This window comes from Hyperoodon ampullatus (genome assembly GCF_949752795.1).
Source record: "Hyperoodon ampullatus genome assembly, chromosome: 4".
Taxonomy (NCBI): Eukaryota; Metazoa; Chordata; class Mammalia; order Artiodactyla; family Ziphiidae; genus Hyperoodon; species Hyperoodon ampullatus.
Window position 1 is genome coordinate 82,982,355 of NC_136917.1, and position 24,831 is coordinate 83,007,185.

General features: G+C 33.1%; 1 protein-coding gene across 1 annotated transcript in view; it reads right to left on the bottom strand.

The window, feature by feature from the left end:
• YTHDC2 (YTH N6-methyladenosine RNA binding protein C2) overlaps positions 1 to 24,831 on the bottom strand; it is a gene marked incomplete at its 5' end in the record, with an annotated part of 71,974 nt that overhangs the window by 41,578 nt on the left and 5,565 nt on the right. Inside the window, 10 exons of the mRNA XM_079703916.1 lie at positions 1,762 to 1,827; positions 2,040 to 2,166; positions 5,952 to 6,087; positions 7,846 to 7,991; positions 9,098 to 9,205; positions 12,134 to 12,290; positions 13,537 to 13,639; positions 14,405 to 14,571; positions 19,981 to 20,180; positions 21,514 to 21,710. Coding sequence (XP_079560042.1) covers positions 1,762 to 1,827; positions 2,040 to 2,166; positions 5,952 to 6,087; positions 7,846 to 7,991; positions 9,098 to 9,205; positions 12,134 to 12,290; positions 13,537 to 13,639; positions 14,405 to 14,571; positions 19,981 to 20,180; positions 21,514 to 21,710 — 1,407 coding nt within the window. The remainder of the gene's footprint in view (positions 1 to 1,761; positions 1,828 to 2,039; positions 2,167 to 5,951; positions 6,088 to 7,845; positions 7,992 to 9,097; positions 9,206 to 12,133; positions 12,291 to 13,536; positions 13,640 to 14,404; positions 14,572 to 19,980; positions 20,181 to 21,513; positions 21,711 to 24,831) is intronic.

Sequence of the window (24,831 nt, forward strand, 5' to 3'; positions counted from 1 at the left end):
TGTGCTGGATCTACTCTGTTCTTCTCTGTTTTACTTCACTTCCTCATTTTTGTAGGACACATTCTCTAACAGCTTTCTCATTAAAAAATACATAGGAAATAAATTTTCCTATCCTTTTTCTACTATTTTCTATTTTTTTGTCTTTTTTTCTACTCTGTCAGCAATTTTTTTCAACTTTATCTTGCAACCCTTCTGAATTATTTTTCTGCTATCATATTTTAATTTTCAAGGGCTCTTTCTTGTTTATTCATTCTTTCAAAAATAATCACTGAACATCTATATCCAGACACTGCCCCTGAACAAAGGAGACAAGGAGCTTACTAAATTCCACTGGAGAGAAGAGACAGATAATAAACCAATAAATACAGTAAATAAGTAAATTATATAGTGTATTAGAGGATGGTAGGTCCTATGGACAAAAGAAAAAGTAGAACAGGTTAAAGAGGATCAACTGTGGGGGGAGGCAGATTGCAACAGATAGGTAAATTTGGGTAGCCCTCATGAAGATGAAATTTGAACAAAGATTTGTGTTCTGTTCTTTTTTTTTTTTTTTTAAGCACACTGTTTTCTGGTTCATGAATATTATTTTCTATTATTATTTTTGAAGTTTTCTTCTGGTCACTGATGCTCAGTTTTATTCAACTTCTTGGGGTTTTTTGTTGTTACTGTTTATTTGATGTTTGAGTGCTTTTTCCACTCAAATGCCTGGTGATCAATCCTTGGCAGTTTGTTTATTTTTAAAGAGTAAAGCACAAAAACCTCCATGTGTACAAGTGGGGAAAATTGAGTTATCTGGTTTAAAGATGGTCATTTCATTGAAGGAATACCATACCTCTTAAAGTTCTAAATCTTTTCTCTAGGCTTGGTCTGTTTTTCCAGGAAGGAATTCTCAAGTTTTCTGCCAAAGAACATAAGCATCAAACAGGAAAAGGCGATAGGGACAGCAGGGGAAGGGAGTGGATGGTATCTCAACTTTTAGTCTTTAAGTAGACTTTCACTGAAACCCCTTTTCTGTTTGATACCTTACTCCCACTCTCCCACTGTACCTGGTCACCCCAAGTCCAAACTCTAAATGGTTTCATTTTTCAATAAACTTCCTACATCCTGCTACAGTGGGAAAGAGATATCACCTGAGGGCAGGGGAGAAGGGAATCTGAAATTCCAAATACTCCTCATAGAGAATTTCAACTAACTCTGTTATTTTTTTAGCCCTTTCTTTCATTGCTTCATTCAGAAGTAGTTGAATGAGCCTCTAAGAAGTTCAAAGCTAAAAGGAGGTTGTTTCTCATTGGCACTTCCCTCTTTAGGCACTCAGGCTTCAGCTTTCTTAGCTTTGCTAAGTCAAACATCAGTAATCCATTAGCCATATATCATCCAAAAATTTACTAACATCTTTCATCAGTTGCCATATCCTCTTCCATTCTCTTTGACTTTGTTAGTTTACACATTTTATATTCCTTCCTTACCATTTTAGTGAGGTTTTCAGGAAATGCAGAGAGACAAATACCACATTTAACTGGAAATTCCCCTTCTTCTTTTTTAAGATAAAATAAAAAATAAAATAAATACTATAATACAGTGGATCTTACTAACAACCTACAAAATAACTGAAAGCTGTTATTAGAAAAACTCCTTAGAACTACAAAAAAAAATCTGGATAAGAGACTATAAATAGCCTTCATTTGTCGCATTCTATGATTTATATGGCTAAGTTTTTTTAAAAAGGAGTCAGGATTAATTAAAAATAGTATAAAATGTTACCTGTAAGATTCTAGAAGATCCACAATTTCAGTCTGCCCAAAGTGTTTAGCCCAATCTAAAGCCATCCTGCCAAAATTCAAAGATATTGAATTAAGAAAGAGAAATAATATTCTCAAAATTATAAAACTAGTTACTCAAATTTATTCATTCACCCATTAAAGTAGAGGTGTATGAGCAATTATTACAAATAACTTTTAATATAAAGACATATAAGAAATCAAAAAAGATATATGTAGTTATACAAAGATATACAAAGAATGAATGCAATTTAAAATTACCAGCCATTTGATGCTTTAATATGAACATTGGCTCCCATACTAATTAACTGTTCTACTTGACTTGAAAAACCTCGTCCTGCAGCAATCATCAAAGCTGTTGCACTGGTTTCACTATGTCTGTAATCCACTAAAAGAAGGAAAAGATACATAAATGTTACATTTCCAAATTACTTTGGAAAATCATTTTAATTTTCTTGAATGTTACGAGAATTAACCTGGGACTTGCTCCTTTACCTAAGTATATAACAGCATTGTATAACCTTTAACTCAGTTGATCCAAGAAGATCCGATACTGATGTGTCCTTAGTATAAGCAGGATGAAATAGGTACTATCAGTTGGAAGGCAGGAGAAGGAAAGATAGTTGTTAATTAAAACAGAAAAGGAAAGCTACTAACTTTGTAGAATCCTTAAGTAATCTTCCTAAATCTAGATATTGCCTTGACCAAATGATAAGATATAATTAAAGAAGAATTAAAAAGTTAATTTTCATCAGTATCTGGTAATGAATGCTTAAAAGGGCAAATGAAAAGTTCAAAATGATTTTTTGAGGTCCTTTTGTTTTGCTTTTATTACCCCATCATGCCAGGTTCTTATTATCTTAGATGCTTAATGAGAATAACACTGGCAGGAAGTTTACTTCCCATAAAACCCCTCCATGAGAAAAAAATTAAACTTTTATTGAATTTAAATTCCTTCTTAGAATATATTTCAAGCAATGCAACATACTATAATTACTGAGAACTAATTTTCATAAATTACAAAATTACAAAATTTCAGAAAGAAATCACCACTGAAAAAAAAACCTCTGTAGTAAAATTTAAGATAATTACAAAAGGAAAAATTTAATTTTCCATATATACCTAATTATCCTCATTATTTAACAACCCTCTAAAACATGGTATCCGTTATTAATATAAGCCAACGGTTCTTAAGGTGGGGAGAGGGACCTATGGAGAGAATTACTTCAGGCTTTTTATTTCTGAAAACACAGATAGCTATGTGTTACTCCTAGATTAAGATTCAGTAGGTCTGGGATGGCCAGGAACATGCATTATTACAGAGATCTGCAAAGATTATGATTTGTACTCACTACATGCGAATTATTGTTTCAACGGAATATTCAATTAGGGGTATGGATAAGTGTGGGAGTTTGAAAACATCCAAAAATTCTTTAATACTCTTCCCTTCAAGGGGTGGAGCCTAATTCCCTTCTCCTTGAGTGTGAGTTGGACTAAGTGACTCATTCTAACAAATAGAATAAAGTGGAAAAGATGGTGCGCAACTTTGGAGACTAGGTCATGAAAGGTACCTATAGCTTCTTGCTTGCCTTTTCTTCTTCTCTTCTGAATCACACACTCTGGGAGAAGCCAGCTGCCACATTCTGGGAAGAATAAGGCAATCCTATGGAGAGGTCCAGATGGCAAAGAACTGAGGCCTTCAGCCAATAACCAGAGACAAACTGAAGCCTCTAGCCAACAGCCATGTGAGTGAGCCTTCTTGGAAGCAGATCCTCCAGCCCCAGTAAACCTTAAGATGACTGAACCCCTGCCAACAGCTTAACTACTATTCCATGAGTGACTAGGAACCAGAACCACTCAGTTAAGCCACTCCCAGATTCTTGACTCTCAGAAACTATGTGAAATAATAGATGTTTTAGGTTGCTAAGTTTGGGAATCATTTGTTACGCAGCAATAGATGATTAGCATCTGGTGTTCCATAGAATGCCTAGTCTTACTAAACCAGCTAATTACTACCTGGTTATACAAGATCACAGAGGGAAATTGATATGATTTAAAAAAAAATCTACCAAGCCCAAGGCTTCCTGGATCACATGAAGTATTTTCAACTCTGGTGCCAATTAAGAGTTGAGATTTTAGAAGAGAAATAAAAACATGGGAAGTAAATTACTGTTCATAGAGATACCATAACATTTTAGTTTACTACATACACACGGCCTAAGACATTAGAATACTGGGCTCCGGAAAATGTCCAATAAAACTATAAAGGAGAGGGACCTGGATGGTCATAATGGATGACCATTATCAAAGTAATAGTCTAGTACTCTCTAAAGAAATATCTAGGAAGAGGGTCAAAGATAATACAAAAATACTTTAAAATGTTTCATAAATATTTTAAAGCAACATGTCTCAGAGTTCAAATTTCCTAACTTATGGATAGAAACCTAAATGAACTAGGCACTGGGCCATATGAGTATTTGTGGGGACCACGTTCCAAGCACAGAAAACAACAAAAGCAAAGGCCCAAAGATGGGAATGGGCCAGCATATATGAAGAGCAAGAAGACAAGAGTGGCTAAAGCACAGTGAACAAGGAAAATAGTAGAAAATGAGATAAAAAAGACTGTCAGAGACTAAATCAGGGAAAGAACTTTGATTTTTATTCAAAGTGTAATTGAAAGCCATGGGACAGCTAAGAGAAGAGAAGTGGCATGATCCAATTTCCTTGTCAAAAGGATCAATCTGATTGTTCTCTGGAGAACAGACTAATAACATAAGAATAGAAGCAGTTAATAGTCCACTGTAATAGTTCAGGAAAGAAACGTTGGCTTTGACTAGGATGGCAGCAGTAGAGGAAGTAAAACATGTGAGATTCAGGATTTATTTAGAAGGTAAAACTAACAAGATTTGCTAATGGATTATATGTGGGGTATGAGAGCAAAGTCAAAGATGATTTTATATTTTGTTGCCTTAGCAACTAGGTGAATGGTAGTACCCTAGAGTTAGATTCAGTGTGCCTGGGATGGCCAGGCACATACATTTTTAAAGAGGTCTACAACTGATAATGATCACTAAGGGAACACTAAGGAAAAAGCAGGTTGAGAGGGAGGTAGAGAAACAGAGAATCAAGTTGTTTGGGGAATATCTAATTTTAGTCCCCTAACAGACTTCCAACTGGAGATGTCAACTGGTGAGGTATATTGAAGTGAGGGGGGAGTTCAGGATTGGAGACGTAAAATTAGGAGTCATTTTAAATAAATATTTAAAGCTTCGACTAGATGAGATCCATCTAAGGAGTAAATGTAAATAGAAGGAAGGTCTGAGGATTGAGGCCTGGGACATTCCATGTTCAGAGGTCAAGAAAAAGAAAAAAATCCTGCCAAGGAAACCAAGACACACCAGCCAGGGAGATGAGAAGAAAATAAATCAAGTATGGAATATCAGAAGTTAACTGAAGAACATGTTTCAAGAAAGGAGTGAGCAAGTATAGTAATAATAATGCTGAGAAGTTCAAGTGAGTGGATAAACTACTTGACATCTAAATCCCTTCCAGGACTGACCTTTTATGATCATCATTCTACCTTTTGCCTAAAAGCCTTCAGGGTCCTAAAACTCACCTGATTGCCAATATCCATTATAACCAACTAACGAAATCAGAATAAATCATTAGTGAAAATATGTCATGTGACATAACGCAGGTACATGTGAATCAGAACTTGAACCTATATAACAAAAGGTATACTAAAATTTTCCATTTATTGAATGAATAATCTACAGCAAAAGTCATTAACATTTTTCCCATTTTGAAATAACAAAATCTCTTTGAAAACCCAAGATACTCCAGGGGTAAGGGTGATGCATAGCGGGGAGTGTATTTATGTCACAAATTTTATACACATAAAAATACTTTTGCATATAACTGTCATATATTCACAGACCCTATGAAACTATTCTGGAGACATTAGGTTAAGAGTCTCTGATTTAATACAATACTTATTTATTCTACTATGCTAATAAGAAGATCCTGATTTGTACATTTGAAATAGTACTCCAAAAGAACAAAATATTGGTTGTGAACAAAAAGTGAATTTTGAATTTTATGAATTAAGCTACACTTCTATCATAATAAATAACTTCAAGAGTAATAAAAAAAACTTAAATAAATTATACTTACCACTAACATTTTCAGTTAAAATAAGGTGAAAGACCTGAGCAAAGGCATCAACATCTTTACGCAGCCATATGTCAGAAAGACAAGCATCCATTTCCTTTATTAACCATGGTTCAAGGCAATTCACATCTTTTTCTGCCTTTAAAAAGAAGCAAAGATTATAAATTACTTAACAGCTTAACCTTTGCTTGCAAAGAACATGAGATGGCCACAACGGCCACAAGAACTACTAACCATTCGATATTACAGCAAAGGCTTTGACATAAAAGTTTCTCATCTCATCACAAACATAATTACTCACAATATTGTATCTTGTTTTCACATTCATCTTTTATCTGAGAATGAGCCTGTCAACAAAGGAGTACGATACAGTCACAATATTAACTGTGCTTCTGACAGAATGTTGCTAAATGTACCTGTATATCAGTGGTCTTATGTCCCAACTGCACAACAGAGGATACATCACCTGGAGCTTTTCAACACTGAAGCCATGTCCCACCCCAGAGCAAGTACTTCAGAATCTCTGGGATGGAGGCCAGATTCCACAGGACTTTAAAAGTTCCTTAGGGGATGCTACTGTGCAGCCAGGCTTAAGAATCACTAATTTAGGGACTTCCCTGGTGGCACAGTGGTTAAGAATCAGCCTGCCAACACAGGGGACACGGGTTCGAGCCCTGGTCTGGGAAGATCCCACAAACCATGGAGCAACTAAGCCCGTGCGCCACAACTACTGAGCCGGTGCTCTGGAGCCCACGAGCCATAACAACTGAGCCCGCGTGCCACAACTACTGAAGCCCGCACACCTAGAGCCCGTGCTCCACAACAAAGAGAAGCCACCACAATGAGAAGCCCGCACACCACAAAACAAAGAGTAGCCCCCACTCGCCGCAACTAGAGAAAGCCCACACACAGCAATGAAGACCCAACGCAGCCAAAAATAAACAAATAATTTAAAGAAAAAAAGAATCACTAATTTAAATGGTCAAAATGCTGTTCACTGAACCAAATGGATGTTCCCTGCACTAAATAACAATTTTTAAACATTCTTTAAAAGTACACATTCTTTAAAACTATAGTTCATTTGGATGCATCAGAACCTTAAACACTGGAAGAAAACTGCAAGCATATCTGCATTACGTAGCTTCTCATGCTCAAAAGAGTTTAATTCTTTTTCTAAGAAGTGCATAGTCCCAGGCATCTCACTAATCACCAATGCCTTTTTAAGAATTCTAAACCAGAATCAAAAGACCAGAAGGGACCTAGGAAATCCAATGGTTCCAGTTTTCAAACAGACTCCAGGGAATCCAAAGTAGCAGAAGCCCCACTTAGGGGTGGGGATGGAGAGTGATGGATGAGCAGGCAGGATTTCTACAAAATATTTCATTTGTAAAAGATATTGTGGCAAAATAGAAGGGAGAAAATCAGAAGAGAAAAAGAAACTGAGGTCTATAGTGGGTAATTGATTTTACAGAGTCACATGGCTTTGTGGTAGAAACATCAGTCTTGATTACTTGCCCTAATACCAACAGGCTTTTCTCAGTTTTTTCCTAACTTAGCTTATCTTGCATTGCTTAGCTCATAGGTTCTTAAACTTCTGAGATGATAAAATATCTAGCAATAATAATGTATGTATATATACATAATATCTACAACTATTTTCTTCACAAAATTTATAGAAAATATTGAAATAATTTTAACTCAGAATGAAACAATAAAAGATGTTGCATTATTTGAAAAAAAAGTGTGTAGAAAATTATTCTGAAAAATGTGTTGTAGTCCAACATAAACTAAGGCAATTATTCCTTAATAATGTAATAAAAAATATAATCTCATAAAATGTTCTTTAAATTACACAAGTTTCACTCAAAATAGCAGTGTGAAACCACTGAGGTCTTACCAACTGACTGAAGACGGCATCACCATCATCCAATAAATCAAATTCTTCAGTTACATTTGGGACAGCTCTCTGTCTCTGAGATTCAGGCTTGAAAGTATTCTCTTGAGCTGAGTACCATTCTGTAAGTGTGGTTTGTTGTCTTTCTTCTAAATTAATTACCAAAGAAAATAAGTAGATAAATTCTTTGCTTTTTGAAATATATTTCTTTGTTTTAAAAAAATTAAGTGAATCTGAGAATACCTAAAAGTTGGCCTTATTTTAAAGTTACTTTTAAAAAATATATTAATTAGGAACATTCAATAAAATGTGTTATGCTGAACCAAAAGGAGACATGAAACTGCTTTATAAAACCTCATCTATTCATCTACTAGTAAGAAGTTTACTTCTGAATAAGGACATAATTTAATGAACAGTATTTTAGCCATATAACAAATACTGTTAAAATCAATGACTAATATTAATATAGCGCTTTGTAGAAAATCATTTATTGAATTTGAGACACAAGTTATATTCAATTTTCATCTTCAAAAGTTTTGAGAACCAGAAGTTTTATAATTTACACATTAGTGATTCAGCACTGCACTGTGACACAGGCAATGCTAATTGCTTTTTTCAAGTGAAGAATCCAAAGGAGTTAAGATTATTTGTCCAAGGTTATACTAACTAAACAAAGGAATCAAAGCTTGAAGCCAAGTCTTCCAGCATGAATAATGTAGTTAAAAGTAAGCAAAAGGAACTTAACCTTAATTCAAAAGCTGAGATATAGTATAAATCATAAGAGATGTATTAATAGGCAAGTAATGTTAAATTCAAAGTACTGATGCAATTCATAACAATATCAAGATTTGAAAAACTCAACAATTATACCAAAGATGAGCCTGTTATTACTCATATGCTACTCTTTTCACTTCCTCACCCACTCCCCACTCCCCCTCTATAACATATGCTGGGGACAGCCAGCACAAATCTTCTGCCTCCTTAAAACAGTGGTTGAATATTTGGATACAGACACACTCAGCGTCCTCAACTCTGGCATCCCCTTTCAATTCCTCTCTATAGATTATAACTTCTGGACATAAACCAGAATGTAGAACATCCATATGGGACAGTATTCTAATATAATATTCTACAACTATACACAGAGAGAAATACTTTCAAGTATCCTTGTATCTGCATAGTGTAAGACTGGAGTACTCCAAAATGTCAATATCAATAGTAATTTTCTTTTATATTTGTGAGATAAAAAGCTTACCTCGTTGTTTTTCCTTTTTGTATTTTAACATTTCTTTGTTTGTGTATCCAGTAGTTCTTAAAATGTCTTCCAGAAACATTTCTTTTACTTCAAATGGTCTTCCCTGTACTAAATAGGAATTTTTTTAAACAGTCAATTTGCATCTTAGAGATAATTCACATAAAAACATGAGATTTTCAAATTAATAATTCTGAATATTAATCCAAAGGCAATTCCATAGGTCAAGTGATCCTCATATTGTCCTTTAAATGTAACTCTGATCTATATTTTAGACAACTGTTCATTTGCATGTTTTTTTCCAGTGTTTACTATATACTTGATTGTTTGGCATCATGCTAGGCACTAGGAATATAAATGGTAAGCAGAAACAGAGTTCCTCCTGCTCTCTTGAAGCTTGAAGCTTGTAATCTAGCAGGGGAATCTGACATTAATCCAATAATCCAAAACATCAGTGTAAAAATAAAGTTGTAAGAAGTCCTATGAGAGAGAAGTACAAGATACCATGACAGTACATAATAGGGGAATTTGAAAGAATCAAGAAAAGCATCCTCACTGAGAAAAATGAGAACCAAGAGAAGGGGGTAAACAAAATAACTAAGCTACGCAGAGAGGAAAGAGTATACTACGAAGAAAAAAAACAGTATGTACAAAGCCCCTATGGTGGGAAAGAGTATGATGTTCTCAAGGAACTAAAAGGCCAAGCTAGTTGGAACATGATGTGAAGAGGGGTGTGAAGAAGGGATTGTAGTTCAAGATGAGGCAGAAGAAATAGATAAGTCTTATTAAGGGTTTAGGTCTTTATTCTGAGGTAAAGGTTGTTCAAAGTTTCAAGCTCATGAGGGTATTTAACATCATCAAAATTCCACTTCAGAAATCTGGCTGAAAATTCCACGTTGGCTGCAACATGGGGAATGGATTTAAAAGAAGGCAGAGTGGATGAAACAGACCAGGTAGGAGCAATTACAATAGTTCACGCTGAAGAGGACAATAACCTGAACAAGATTGGTGATAGTAAAAATGGAAGGAGACAGACAGACTCTAGATAGATGGGAAGTAAAATCCACAGAACTCAGCATTAGATTGGGTATGGAAGAATGATAAGGAAGTGTCAACCACAGTTCTTGAATGTCTGGCTTACAAAACTCAATGGATGATGTTGCCATTTTCTGAGGCTGACAAGGAAAGCTAAAAGAAAAACAGGTTGGCTTGTGGGAGCCGGGGTTTGGTTTTAGACATGTCAAATGTTAGGTGCCAAAATGACCTTCAATTAGCAGATGCATAAATTTTATGTGCCTTACCACCCAGTAATATTATGAGCAAAAAGACTTACAGGTTTATGACTTAGGTGATTAGGTCAATGGTATGATTAACCAAAACAGGCAACACAAGAGAAGCAGATTTTTTAGAAAGGATTAAGTATTCAGTTTGGGTGTATTAGAGGTGAACTGCTTATAAGCAACCAAGTCCAAAGCTCTGGAGAACAGTTTGAACTGGGAAATAAAGATTCAAGAGTCATCAGTGCAAGAGAAAGTAGAAGCCAAGGGCAAGAATGAGATCTTCCAGGAAAACTAACTGTGCACCCCCAGTACCTAGTAGAGAACAGCATAGAGCAGGAAAGAGAGAAAAAGCAAAGAAATCAAAGAAGGAAGGGAAGGGAAAGGGGATGGGGAAGGGCAGGGAAGGGCGGGGAAGGGAAGGGAGGAAGAGAAAAAAAAATGGAACATGGGAAAAATCCTCAAAAATATCAATATTTAAGCACCATGCAAAAGAAGAGAAGCCCACAGAGGAGACTAAGAAAGTACAGGCTGTAATACAGAATGAGACTTAGGAGGTAGTTCTGGCAAATAAATTATGGGATACGAGCATTTCACAAAAAAAGGGTAACAATTATGAGAAATACTACAGAAAATATAAGTAAGATTATTATGTAAAATTAAATCAGTTTCAAAACAATACTGGTAAGAATGCACAAATGAATAGCCCCATAAACTGCAGAAATGTGAATCATTTCAGCCTTTTGAAAAAGTAAAATGGCAAAACCATCTTACTGTTAAAATTAAAAGTAGATACATTCTTTAACTCAACAATTTCACTTTCAGGAATCTATCCTTAGAAATAAGAGCGCCAATATATAAGAATATATGTAGAAGGATGCTCATAACAACGATGTTTATAGTAGGGGAAAGGGAGAATCCAGGACCAATCTAATGTCCAAATATTAAGAAATGGTTAAATAAATCATGGTACATTCATATTAGGAAATATAAAAGCAGTTCTTCAATATAATGAACTACATCTAGAGCTTCTAAACTGGAGAACTGTTCATGATATACTGTCATATGAATAAAGCAAATTGCAAAACACTGTATATGGCACGTGCCCATTTATGTAAAAACCATTTTCTATAAACCCAATATATATGTATATAATTACGTATGTTGTATGAGCATGGACAAGGTGAGACAGGATATACACAAGGCTTCAACATCAAGTAATCTCAGGGAAGAAAAGATATGAAATGAAAAGAAGACAGGTGATTGTGAACTTTTTCCCTGAATGTTTGTACTATTTCACTGAGGTAAACACATAAAACTTTTTCAATTTTTGAGGAAGAAATCAATAATTTTTTTAAAGATTGGTGGAAAAACCAGATTTGATTAAAGGATAAGGACAAAAGTTAAGTGGCAACACATTTAGAAGTACATGGGAAGTAAACACGGGCATAAAGACTACTCTTTGAAAGAGGCTAGCAATAAAGACAAAGCTATAGGACAGAATTTAAAGGGGAATACAAAATAAAGCATATCTCCTTTTAAGACTAGAGATCAGGCTCACTACACAATACCAAAGAGTTGTAGATGGAAAAGGAGAGGATGAAAATATATAGAGATGACTGATTAAGCATATCTCAGAGAAAACATAAACGGATGCTCTATACATCAGAACATTCCCCAATTTCTATTATAATAAATAAAGTCAAGCCAAAAAAGTATTCTTTCATAAAAATTCTAGAAGAAATCTGACAGTTTAACTTACTGTATGTCACTGGACAACTCCCAAAATATCTCATAAAAAGATTTACATCTAAGGCAGCACTAGAAAGAATTAGTTTCAAAGTTGGGTGCTTCTGCAACAAATCTCTTAACTTTGTAAGTAAAAAATCACTAAATCGATCCCTTTCGTGTACTTCATCCTGCAGTAAACAAAAACAAAACCATGGAACAGTTAAAACATAAAAATAACTAAAGTCTTTAAAATTATGGAGCTGCTGGGTTTCACACTAATTCAAGTTAAATGTGGACACAGCCAATTACTGAAAATTTTGTATTATGGACAATTTAGAAATAATCAGACATTAACGACCTACTGTGGGTAACAAAACACTGCCCTTTTTCCCACAAAAACTACAATAAATGCTGAATTAGCGGAGTCTAATTTAATGTAATTTTAATAAATACAAAATCTATTTTAATATGCTTCTGTTAGCATCAGGACCAGGTGCATCCTGTGGTTTGAATGCACAGAACTAATAAGTTTCCAAAAGCTGCCCTATCACAAGCTTATAAAACTTAATCTAAGTTTTCTGACACAAACTGGATAAAAGCTTAGAATTCTTTAATAAGGTGGTAATTCATCTACTTATTTCATCAGCAGCTAGTTAATTTAGCAGCTTAACCATGAAGTTAAATGACTTTAAAGTATGCCTCTAAGATTTGGAAGAGAAATCAGATGACTAAGCACAGAGAAAAAAGAAAACTTTCACCATTCTGGAGAACTCTTAAAATACATGTGCCATTTTCATATATAAAAAGCACTTTTTAAAAAACTATCTACTTATTTTATTCTCACTCATAAAACCTGATGGTAAGAATATCTTTATTTAATATAAAATATTTATTTCTAACAATTATGGACAATAAAAAGTAACTTGAGGGACTTCCCTGGTGGTCCAGTTGTAAAGAATCCACCTTACAATGCAAGGGACACGGTTCGATCCCTGGTCAGGGAACTAAGATCCCACATGCCGCAGGGCAACTAAGCCCACACGCCACAACTACTGAGCTCCTGCGCCTCAACTAGAGCCCACGTGCTCTGGAACCCGCATGCCACAACTACAGAGCCCACATGCCCCGGAGCCTGCACGCCACTAGAGGAGAGAAAACCTGCAGGCCAAAACTAAAGAGAAGCCTGCTCCACAACGAAAGATCCTGCATGTCTCAACGAAGATCCTGCATACTGCAACTAAGACCCTAAGACCTGATGCAGCCAAAAATAAATTAAATAAATAAATAAATAAATAATAAATCTTTAAAAATAAAAATAAAAAATAAAAGTTAAAAAAAAGTAACTTGATTAGAATAGCCATTTTAAAAAAACTGGCTCTCATTTATATCCTATTCTAAAAATTTAATTAGATATTTAAATTTAAATATTCTTACCACAATAATATGTGTCACAGTTGACAATGAACTATCTCCTCCCATCAGAGTACGAAGCAGTACCCCATTGGTGCAAAATGTCAGAAGTGTCTTTGGAGAAACCCTTTTTAAAAAATCAAAATAAAGTTCACAATTACAAATCTTTTATGTAATTAAAACAAGGTCATATATTAAATGCTAGTGTCCTTTGTACTTTAATAAGTGTTACTAATATAACAGTGTACTAGTACATATGCTTTATTAGCAAAGTTATGTGAAATATGTATTTTATGCCTGATAATCTCACAAATTTATTATTACTAACAATCTTTTATTAATTTAGTAATTATTTCATTAAAGAACTTAAATAGATTTTTTTTAAAGATCCTAAACATTTTTTACTTGGGGGAAAAAAGTATATCATAAATGAGATTAGCTTTTTGAATCACTATATCCAAATACCTGTGAGCAAAGAAATGGTACTACTTCTCAAGAAGGTACTACTAGCACTACTACTAATAATAATAATAATCAATTCAGTCACTAACATTTACTGAGCGCTTACTATAAACTTCACATCAAACCTATGCTCTAGATGCTTTCATTAGCCCCATTTTATAGATGAGGAAACTAAGACTCAAAGAGGTGAAATAACTTTATCATGAAACTATGAAACAGGATTTCTATCTACGGCCCAAACTCTTTTTCAAGCTATTTATTTATTCAAAACCTCACTAAGTTTAGACATGAGCTCAATGGCCTATTATAAACTTACTTGGAGCAAAATGATCATCTAACTTTTCAACTAACACATGCTCTATATTTAATGAAATATAAATATTTAGTCTTTTCTGAGAATGATAAAAAGCTACAGGTGAATTGTCTTTACCTGCTTTCTAAACGGATCTGATACCCAATTGTCTGACCAATCCTTTCTCTTCTCTCTGCAGCAACTCTTTCAGCCACAGCAATAGCTGCTAATCGTCTTGGTTGAGTACAAAATATACGGCAGGGGATACCATTTTTAAAGCAATCATCTAAAAGGAACTGAGGAATCTGAAACAAATTTTAAAGTACTATAAGACAACATAATTGTATATCCAGAAAATCCATGTCAATGAACTGAAAAACCATCAGAACTAAAAAAAGTTATGTAACATATCCAAACATAAAATAATCATAAAACCAACAACTTTCATGTAACTGCTAATAATCAGCTAAAAAATGTAATTTAAAAAGATCTTGTTCACAATAGAACTAAAACTAAAACACTTAAAAACAAAATTATAAAGAAATAGTTAAGGTTTACATGAAAAAGATTATAAAACACTACTGAAAAACCAAGATTATAAAACACTACTGAAAAACATAAAAGACAGGAATATACTAGAAAAATATGACATATTCCTGGATCGGAATAATCAGTATCGCAAAAATGTCAATTCTCCCCAAGTTATCCTATAAAGTCAATGAAACAACAATCAAAATTCCATTGGAATTTTTTAAATAGTGAAAAATATAAAGAAACCAGAAAGAGCCTAATACCAGGATTGCAGACACTTTTCTATAATTAAATTTAAACAGGTCAGAAAGATTTAAAATAAAAAGTAAAAGTCTTCCCCACCCATACCACTACCAATAGTCCTCTCCATGAAAGTAACTACTGTTAAGTTTCTTATAAACTGTTCTAGAGAAAAAAAAAGTTTATACAACTTAAATTATTTGTGTATATAAACAGGTTTTTATTCACACAAAGTCATTATTACACTTAATGTTTGTAATTTGCAGATCTCACTTAACAACATATCATATCTACCTAATCCATTTTAATAGCTGCACATTCCATCTTATGGATGTGCTATAATTTAACAAATATGACTATACGTTAAGTAATTTCCAGTTTGTTTAGGCTTGTTATTTTTGATGCTATTGCTTACTATTAAAAAGAATGCTGCAGTGAACATCTATCTTCACATACTTATGCAAAGACAAATATATGTGGAGTTAAAGAGTATATAAATTTAAATTTTTATAGAAAAATTATCAATCTGCTCTTCAAAACAATTTATACTTTTACCAACAGAGCAGAAGATGCTGTTTTCCCAACACCTATGCAAATGTTGGATTTCATCAATTTTTAAATTTCAGCCAATCTAATAGTTGAAAAATATAATTATTGTTTTGATTTCATTTCTTTAACTATGAGTGAAAAGGACATCTTTTCATGCATGTCTTACCCTCCGGGATTTTTAAAAACTTGACCAGTTCATTTGGAAGCATAAATGCAAACAAACTGCTAAGAAATATCTAAAAAGAGAAGCTAATAATAAAGCGGAACATTATGCTACATACTGTAAAACTACAAAATGCAAAAAATGAGACCTTGGTGTAGGAACAGATAATTAAAAATACCTAACAAAAATTCCAGAAATATACCCAGGTACTATAGAAATTTAGTATTTGATCAAAAGTAGTATCTCAGGGCTTCCCTGGTGGCGCAGTGGTTGAGAGTCCGCCTGCCGATGCGGGGGACACGGGTTCGTGCCCCGGTCTGGGAGGATCCCACATGCCGCGGAGCGGCTAGGCCCGTGAGCCATGGCCGCTGAGCCTGTGTGTCTGGAGCCTGTGCTCCGCAATGGGAGAGGCCACAGCAGTGAGAGGCCCGTGTACCGCAAAAAAAAAAAAAAAAAAAAAAGTAGTATCTCAATATTTGCACCCCAATGTTCACAGCAGCACTATTTACAATAGCCAAGACACGAAAGCAACCTAAGTGTCCATCAACAGATGAATGGATAAAGATGTGGTGGGTATATATATATATATATATATATATATATATATACACACACACATATATGTACACAATGGAATATTACTCAACCATAAAAAAGACTGAAATGTTGCCATTTGCAGCAATATGGATGGACCTAGAGAATATCATACTAAGTAAGTCAGACAGAGAAAGACAAATATTATATGATATCACTCATATGTGGAATCTAAAATATAATACAAATGAGTCTATTTACAAAACAGAAACAGACTCAAAGACATAGAAAACAAGCATATGGTTACCAAAGGGAAAAGGGAAGGAGGGATAAGTTAGGAGTATGGGATCAATAGATACACACTACATAAAATAGATAAGCAACAAGGATTTACTATATAACACAGGGAACAATATTCGATATCTTGTAATAACCTATTATGAAAAATAATCTGAAAATAATTATATGTTATATATATATATAACTGAATCACTTTGCTGTATACCTGAAACTAACACAATATTGTAAATCAACTATACTTCAATTTTTAAAAAGTAGTATCTTAAAATCAGGGGAAGGGATTATTAAATGAAAATTATATTGGAACACTAGATACTAACATAAGGAAAAAAGTTAGATTCCTACCTGATATGACACAATAAAATAAACTCCAGATGGATTTTTTAAACTACAAATATAAAAGTATTAGAATAAAATATTTGTAGGAAAATGTTTTTTAATCTTGGGGTAGAAAGTGACTTTCTGAGCATGGCATGAAGCCCTAAAAAAAGACTGACAGATTTGACTAATAAAAATGTAAAACTACTAATCAAGATACCATAAGCAAAGCTTAAAAAGCAACCAAAAAATTGGGAGAAATTGTTTTTAAGATATCTAACGCATAACAGCCATGTATCCATAATGTACAAAGCACTATTAAAAATAAATCCAAAATGATTAAACCTAAAGAAAAATAAGATATAAATAAGTAACTAACAGAATATAAATAGATAATAAGCAAACGAAAAGATACTCAATTAAGAATCAGAGAAATGCAAATTAAAACATTATTTTTTGCTTATCAGATTGATAAAGGTAAAAAATAAATTATATCCATTGTTGCCTAAGTTTTAGAGAAATGGGAACTTTCAACACATTCAGTACTATTTTAATACGATAACTCTTTTTTGAATTAACAGACAGTAACTAGTTAATCTAGCTACTAAAATTTTAAATGCAATATTTTTGATCCAGCATTTCCACTTCTAGGAATGTATCCCATTAAAACATTCCCACAAATTAGAAAAGAAATATTAGGATGCAATATAATAAAGCAAGTACAGAGTAAGACTCCTTCTCTGCCACTTCCTAGTTATGTGAATTTGGGTAGATTAACATCTGTAAGTTTTAGGTTTTATTCCACATTTGTAAAAAGGATAATAACAAGCTTACATATCTTGGGTTAATAAGAGGTTTAATTAAGATAACTGTTGTAAAACTTCAGCACGCAGTAAACAGTCATTTATTTTATCACTGTTATTACAAAAATGCTCAGGAATGCTACTCAATTGTTTAAAAAATGAGGTCTATCGCTAGGTACTGACACAGAAAAATATCCAATATCTATTAAGTGAAAAAAGCAAGATGCTAAGCATATACATATTATCCCATGTTTGTTTTAAAAATAATCTATGCATGAGGGAAGGGATGTGGGAACAGATGTATATGTATGACTGATTCACTGTTATAAAGCAGAAACTAATAAAAAAAAAAAAAGAAAAAAGAAAAATAATCTATATCAATACTGTAAAGAGAACAAAAACAAAACAAACAATCCCCCGAAAAACCCAGAAACATATACTCCAAGTTTCTAACAATAAACCAGGGAAAGAGGAGGGTGGCAAGAGAACTAGAAATCTTTGACTTTCTATAATATTTTCTATAATGTTTGAATTTTATATAATGAACATGAATAATGAATATGAACATTCAAAAGGCAAATAGGGGCTTCCCTGGTGGCGCAGTGGTTGAGAGTCCGCCTGCCAATGCAGGAGACACGGGTTCGTGCCCCGGTCCAGGAAGATCCCACATGTCACGGAGTGGCTGGGACTGTGAGCCATGGCCGCTGAGCCTGCGCGTCTGGAGCCCGTGCTCCGCAACAGTGAGAGGCCCACGTACCGCAAAAAAAAAAAAGGCAAATAACTTCCTAATGCTACCAAAGGAAAGATGAAAATGGCTAATGATATTAACTTCAAACTGTCATATTTGTATTTCATAGGACAGGAACATTAGTAATTTTACTTGAACTCCTTGAACAAGATACAATTATTTCTTAGGTTTAAACCCATTTAGATTAATAGTTTCTTTTGAAAAGCAAAGAGAATAATATTTAATTCCTAACTAAATTCTCCAGATCTTTTCATACCTAGTAAAATGATACACATAATTGTGAAAATAGACATCCATAATTCCAGTATACAAATATCCTTGTATTTGGAAGAACACTCAAATAATTTAAATAAAACCATATTTGTTATATTTTATCAAAACTTTCATAATCTCTATTTGATATAATTAAAATGGCTACAATTAACATCAACTGGCAAAACTTTCTAATATTAAAACAATTATAACAATCTAAGACATCTGAACAGATTCTTTGGCATGACTCCATGGAATTTCACTTAATCATAATCACGTTGAAGAAAAATCTTATACATTGTCTTCATATAAAAATTTCATCACGTTTGTAATTAGTTTTATAGGCTCAAGTTTTAGGTATAAAGAGTTACACTTCTGTGAAAATGATTAAGTCCCACAAGTAAATAACTGGTAAAGTTTACAGTCAACCTCTCCTACCACCGTGCCTTATTTATTTGACTAACTTTATGAAACCAACTAATATAAGCACAGGAAATCTTAAGCAACTGTCAAAAGCAAATTTATTTGTCCATAAAAGAAAAGAAGAAAATGTAAAATTATACTGACTATTCTATCTGCACCTCAATCAAAAGCAAAGTTATTTTCCTGTTTCAACATGCTAACATGTTAAAGAACATAAACAAGAAAAGGTCATTATCATTGTACCATACTTACTTCCAACCTTGTCAGCCTATGAGTGAAACTTCATAACAATGAAGTACTATGATTCTAAACATCCAAGTCAAACATGTCATATTAATCCCACTTTATGTTAACTTTGTATTAACACTTCTTGTTGTTATCAATATTACTTTTAATTTAGCTGCTATGTAAAAACACTATGCTAGGCACTTCACAGACATTATCTCTAAACCCCACCTTGAATGGTAGCAGTTGTTAGTACCATTTTATAAATGAGGACTCTGGCTTCAAGAGTTACAAGTCTAGCCTAAAATTTCACATTCAATAAATGTGGAAGCTGGAATCTGAACTGAAGGTCAAAGTCCATTTTCCTTTCATGATACCAAATCTCAACCTCACCTCTGTTTAAATAACGCCCTTATGTACTAATTTAAAAATAAATATTTTAAAATATTACCTTTCTACAAATTCTCAAAATGTACTTCCAGTAATAATTTATTTCTGAAATAACCATTAAAATAAACAAAAGTTCCTTTTTTGTTTTTTGTTAAAATACATGTAGTGTAAATTTGATATAAAACTATCACGAGATAAAATAATTTTTTCTTCTATAAACAACAAAGAAGAAACAAACCTGTGTAGTCTTTCCAGACCCAGTTTCTCCTACAATCAAAACTACTTTATTTTCCTTAATTACTTTAACAATTACTTCTTGTTTCTCAAACACTGGCAGAGACTGCCTGAAAGAATCAAATTCAGATTCTCCTCTTTTCACTGGAATCTGAGGTATGCCATTGTTGAGTCGCCCACTTGTCTTGCACATTTCCCGGTTTTCTTTGAAAATGAATAAGAGAACAAAAAAATTTATGATCAACAATAAAAGGAGTTAAAAAACAAAAATAAGTAATTTCTAATGTAATTCCTTTCAAGTGCTTCTTCTCTACTCAGTCTAAAGTTAAAAAGCAATGCCTCAGCTGTTGTACTGCCACACAATACTCTTAGAGAATATGTTACACATTTTTATATCAATTAGAAGTCAAATTTCCCAGAAGTATTTCTGGTGCACAAAGTTTAAAAATGAACAAAAATCAATCATTCAAAAATCATTAAAAATAAAACCCAATTTTGATGTCCTAAAATAATTTTCAGCCTTGTTTCTATCAATTATAACACAGAAAATTATAATTTTAGAGTAGGAAACAATGTATATTATACTTATAAATTGTTACATACAATATGAAAACATATGAAAAATTAAAAACCCTCTATGTTTAAAGTTAGCATGTAAGATTATGTGATCAAACAGAATAATATGTGTAAATATAAGGTCCTAATGCTTAACAAATCTCCTAATTGTGCATTTTAGTCAACATCTACATTTAAGCAGATAGGAATACAAAAGGCATGATGTGTTTTATACTCTTCACATAACTCAAAATATTTTTATGTGCATGTATTTTTAAAACTCCTTGATAGCTAGTGCCATGCATTTCTACATTCTGCAAACATACTCCACCAACAGAAATTATGCAGATTCTTTCACTGGAGATAATAAAAGAAATAACTTTCTCATTAGAAAAGTTATTTTTCCAAATAGTAAAATTACTTCATTTTATAACCTAAATATATTTATTTATCTACCTTTGAGCAAGTTAATGTACTGAAGACTCTGTCCTGTCTCTTCCCAGAAGCTAAAGTCCCAATTCAAAATCCCACTCATTAGTGTGTCACAGCAGCATAATATAGGAAAGTTCAGACTTTGGAGTCACATCCCAGCTTTGTGGTTTACTGGCTGGTTGAGTGGCCTTGAACAAATTTAACTTCTCTGAGCCCCCGTTTCTTTACCTGTGAAATAGGGGAAATTCTTACCTTGCAAGGGTTGCTATGAGGCTCTATGTAGAGTTTAGTATACTGTCTAGCACACAATAAGTGCTCAATAAATGTTTAGCTATTACTGTAACACTTTACAAAAAACCCTGTCTAACTTAATGACATGCCTTAACACTGCATTTCATTCCAAAATCTTCACAACTCTTAATCATTTCTAACCAACTATTCAAATTGAGAAATCATATTCCACGTTAGTTTTTAAAAATAAATTTTAAGTGGAAAAAGAACAGTCAAGAAATAATAGGATAAACAAGGAAGCTCCCCAGAAAATACATACCAGCTTCAACTGCAAACACATTTCCTCTTTCTGTTTTAGGCAGAAGTTCAGTACGCTCTTTATTGGTGACAGGAAATCTTTGAATTAGGCTCCTAACAGCATGTTTTGTATTATGAGTCAAATTACAGGTCATCATTGCATGAGCTGTTTCTGATCCATCTTTCTTCTTCACAGTTAGGTATCTATTTGCTCCCTTTCTGAATATTAATAAAAATCATTTATTTACTATATATAGTCAATTTGTTCACATATGATGTATGGCTACTTAGAAAACATGTCTCAAGCAAAACACTGAAAAAGATCAAAATGGGATAAGATGCTGGAAATCCCAGAAAATTCAGTAAAGAGGAATTTAATGCTAAAGTGGCCACAAGACCATTTTCAATTAAAATTTCAAAATACTGCAAATCCAATTTTAAATCAGCAAAAAAAAAAAAGGCTTACTTACCCTTAAGTGTTAAAGTTTGTCTTAGCAGGCTTCATGGTGGATGAAACATCACCAGTTAATACATGATGGGAAACATATAGAGGGAGAAAATCAATTTGAACAATAGAATCTAAAATTGATAATGAAAACATTATGGTGGGCCAATTATAACAGTGGTCCAGACTAATATATTCCATTGAATGTTTCTCCAGTATGCTGGTAATGTCACACTCCCATGAAAACCTGTTAAGAAAGCCAAGTTTAGTGGTTGGACCAAAAAAACATAAATCAGCACTACTGATAAGTATCTTCAGATGTATACTGGGGAAAAAAAAAAAAGAAGTTTTTCAAAGCTTCTGACTCTAGCCTTCAATTATAAGGTAATGATGATTTATAACTGTTCTCAAGTTACCTGATGTAGGTATATTTACTTCTTTAAATGGTCCTAATTATGTCTTTGATGACTTCTGTAGCTTCAGGAGTACTAAGTACAATGTTATACTCACAGGAAGTCCTCAAATGTATTTTGAATGATTTAATAATACATGTCTATAATCTAGTACAATGTAGTACTGTAAAGAGCTTGGGTTATGAAAGCACACAGACTTGGATTTGAATCCTATCTCTACCACCTACTAGCTGTGGGACCACAAGCAAATTATTTAATAGCTCTGAGCCTAAGATGATGATGATGATAATAATAATAATAATAAGACCTGCCTCAAAGGACTCTTCATATGATTAAATAAGATAATGCATGTAAAGGGCAGTATCTGCTACAAAGTACACACTAAATAAATGAAAGCTATTATTATAATTATAGCCAGGAAAAAATATCATTTCTTGTACCAAAAAAAGTTACACAAAACATTTCATAAAATGTTTTGCCATTGGTTAATGCCACTATCATATTATAGAAATGAGCAACAAAGCCACAAATACAATGAAAATTATATATATAATTTTACTAATTCTAAATTAAATTTTAGAATTTTCCTAATTCCTAAATCTAATTTAAATATTTTCAACAATATCTTTACTATAGAGTGACATGAAACTGAAGATTAACCTATACAGCTTTAGCTATCTAAGTCTTCTAAGTGAGGCTTTCAATTTACCAAGATTTTTAATTTCTGGAAACTCCTCAATGAATTATACCCTTTCTATGCCATCATCTACTCCTGGACAAGTGCTTAGTGATGCTTAAATGATGGCATAAAGATGAGCTTATTAAAATTTAACTGATCTAGAAATTTTAGTCATTCCATGGCAAATCAGAATTATTGGATTCTAGAGATGTTCTCTGTAGTAGGTTCTTTTCCCATGGACCTTTCTGAAACTTCAGTACAGTCATGATAGACTCAATCATCCATTCCCCTTCTGTTCCATGTACTTCATAAAATTTTAACTATAGAAGGCCAGAAGTGTGCTGAAATGAGCACTAGAGCAACAGTCAGGAGGCTTGTGTTCAGCTAGTAATGATCTTTCAATTAACTAGCTATGTAATCAAAAATAAATCATTTTACTTCTCTGACACAGAATTTTAAAACCTCTAATATTTCTATCAGCTCCAAGATGCTTTAATTTTCTCAAAAATCATCTCAGGAAAGTTTTGCTATATTTCACCTTTAATTTTCTTTTATTCATTCATTCAATCATTCATCATATATTGATTACCTACTGTATGCCAGGCACTATGCTAGAAGCTATGATTACAAAGTTGAGGAAAATATATTCTTTCCTCAATAAGCTCACAACTAAAATAATGGGTCAGATTGAAACTTTCCTAACATAGGTTGCCTAATAATAATTCAGCATTAATCTATAACAATAACTCATACTAAGCAAGTGTGAGTACTTAGTCATTACCATTTACAATTTACTAAATTCAGTTTGAACCCAGATGGTGGGACAGAAAGAGAATATCAACTTGATAGTTTTTATGTTTTAGTAAAAAAATTCTACTATTAATGCTATTAGGCTATTAGGGCTCACTCCTACCCCATTCATCACCACAGTGACACTGATACATAATTTAAAAATTAGTGAAATTTTGGCAAAATATTCACCTCATTATTGTGTGGATGAAAACATTCAATATAGTAGAGTTGTCCTACTATGTAAACTAACACACTGAAATCTCCTCATCATGCTTTCATTCCAAGGTAACCAACACTATAATTTGATGAATATCTAGTACTTCCCTTTACACAGCAAAATTGACTAGAAACTACCTGTACAACATGGAAAAGATGCTAGATAAATGAACTTCACAAGAATTTTTTTAAAATAATAACATGTAAGCCCTATATGCCATATTTAAGTATAAAAGTAAATGGCCTAAAAATACAGATAAGAACATCATAACTTCTAACTTTCAAAGGGAAAAGTAATCATGCATGTTATAATGAAGTAATGACATTTAAATAGCTTCTTCTTTTTAAAGAAAAATGATGATACAACTAATCAAATTTGACGCAATTTTAGTATTAATAAATGTTTCATTTACACAGAATGTTACTGAGTAATCTACCTCAAATACAACCATACACCTTGCTATTCCCCACTTTACAAACCTGAGAACAGTTTAAAAATCTGCTAAAGAGCCAAAATCTGAAATCACTGCTTAAAAAGCTCACAGCCGCCAAGGAGCTAATGCCTCTAAAAACATAATACACATTTGTTTGATGTCTAGTATATACTTAATTTCATATCCCTTTAATTTATACTTCCACTAAGCAGACAGATGCAAAGATCTAACTCCAAACCATTTTCTCCTCAATACTGTAATACAAAATTACAAATTTATTAAAGTTTGAATCATACAAATTTGTGCTTTTTTACGATTACCTAGAAAATAATAAACCAAACGAGTTAATTTTGTCACTAAA